Raw genomic sequence first — 1,802 nt, 5'->3', positions numbered from 1 at the left:
TCTTCAAACCTCAAATACCTGACCATTCCTAATCATCCAACTTAGTAGTTTACCTGTTCAGGTAAACCTTTTAACTCTGCATTTCTATACTAGTATGTCTGAAGCACAGGACGCTGTAATATATAGTGTATCAAGGTATGTGCTATAGGTAGTCTACATACCCTGCATTCTTTTTCTTGCTCACTTGTTTTAACGCCTAACTCCCAGTAATATTTATACCCAAGCCTTATCCTGATGTACACACTGACTTTCCATTTACTCTTGCCCCTCCCATATGTAGAGTCTGTGTTCATCACTAGATACATGTAGTGTCTCAAAGCGTCGCTCGTCTCAAATGCCTCGCCCTTCCTGGCACCGTCATAGTCTAATTCTATCCTTGCCTGCTTAAGACTCCGCATGCACGTAATGTCCACCTCATGCTTCCTGGTTGCCCCTTCGCAACCTCATCAACAGCTTCATTAAAGGTGACGCCTACATGCGAAGGGATCCAGACAAATGTAATCACACGCCCCTGACCTCGCAACCTATGAGCTATCAAACAACACTCGTCAACTCAACTATGTGGCCAAACATAGGGTTCTTGCTGTTAAGTAAGTCCAATGCTCCTCTGATATCCACAAAGAAGTATCTTCGTTAATTACCTCAATCTGTCTAAGTGCTGTCAGTATTGCTCATAGTTCAGCTTGTGTTGAAGATATGTGATTACTCAGTCACGTCCCAGTGCTTGTAGTGACCACTCCACTCCCAGTGAACTGTCTGATGATGACTCCACACCCAGTTCTGCCATCCTACAGTACTGACCCATCACAGTAAACATGAGCAATATTAAGTCGTGTTAGACTATTTTATAGCCGTACGTTGTTTTAAGTTGACCTGACTCATACATGGATTTATTCATACAGAAAGGATCTACATCTGTGTTAATATCCTGATCCTCTCATGGCGGCACTTTAGCAGACATCTGTTGAGAATGACAATCTATAATACTGGATGCCATGTCTACTTTCCTTCATATATCCTCGCTTGCCTTGCCTAAAATTATCTTATGTTGTTAAAACCACTGGCTCTATCTCTCACTAATTTCCTTCCACTAACCCCAGTCATTAACCTGGTGGCCGCGATTGCGTTGATCTCGTTCACTTTCTGCACAGTGCTTTGCAATCTTGTCCCTGCTCTCATCATATCTATTCTAGGATTCTTCTGACACCCGAGGGTTATTCACATAGCTTCATTCTGTATGGCTTCAAGTTTTCGGAGTCTCCCTTGACAGGCAATGCAGAGTGCTGGTGCTGGCGCTGCATAATCCACCAGAACTCTTACTGTACTAATATAGACTAGTCTAGTAAGACTCCTACTCCGCGACAAGCAAGTGCTCTGAGCGGCCGTAACCGCGCCTTACACTGAGTCAATATGTGATTCACCTCGGCATCTTTACGTGAGGCAGTAAAACCAATGTACACACACAGATATTTATATGTCAATACCTTCTCCACCTGTTTGCCATTTAACTCAAGTCTCACGTTATCCCCTTGTTTGCTCTAAAACTCCTAATGTTTGAGCAAGCTTACTAAAGTTGTCCAGTGTCGTCTGACATTGTGTAGTCCCTTGTCTCAATACGTCATATGCATATGTACCTGGCTGGACGCCCTGAGGATATCTCTCTGAGGCTACTCTGTTTATTAGTTCATTAAATAACGTTGGGCTTAAAACGCTTCCCAGTGGAGTAACAAGCTCGAGATTATACTCCGCTGATAAATATCCTTGAAACTATACACATGGTATTATCTCAGACTAATAATTAC

General features: G+C 42.8%; 1 protein-coding gene across 1 annotated transcript in view; it reads right to left on the bottom strand.

Moving 5' to 3' along the window:
* LOC119586544 (ankyrin repeat and SOCS box protein 15-like) overlaps window positions 1-1,306 on the bottom strand; it is a gene marked incomplete in the record, with an annotated part of 41,262 nt that extends 39,956 nt beyond the window's left edge. The window contains 1 exon segment of the mRNA XM_037935301.1: window positions 1,096-1,306. Coding sequence (XP_037791229.1) covers window positions 1,096-1,182 — 87 coding nt within the window.
* Between the last annotated feature and the right edge of the window lie 496 nt (window positions 1,307-1,802).

The sequence above is a fragment of the Penaeus monodon genome, chromosome 21 (genome assembly GCF_015228065.2).
Source record: "Penaeus monodon isolate SGIC_2016 chromosome 21, NSTDA_Pmon_1, whole genome shotgun sequence".
In the NCBI taxonomy this organism is placed as follows: Eukaryota; Metazoa; Arthropoda; class Malacostraca; order Decapoda; family Penaeidae; genus Penaeus; species Penaeus monodon.
This window is presented reverse-complemented; position numbering and strand designations above follow the sequence as displayed.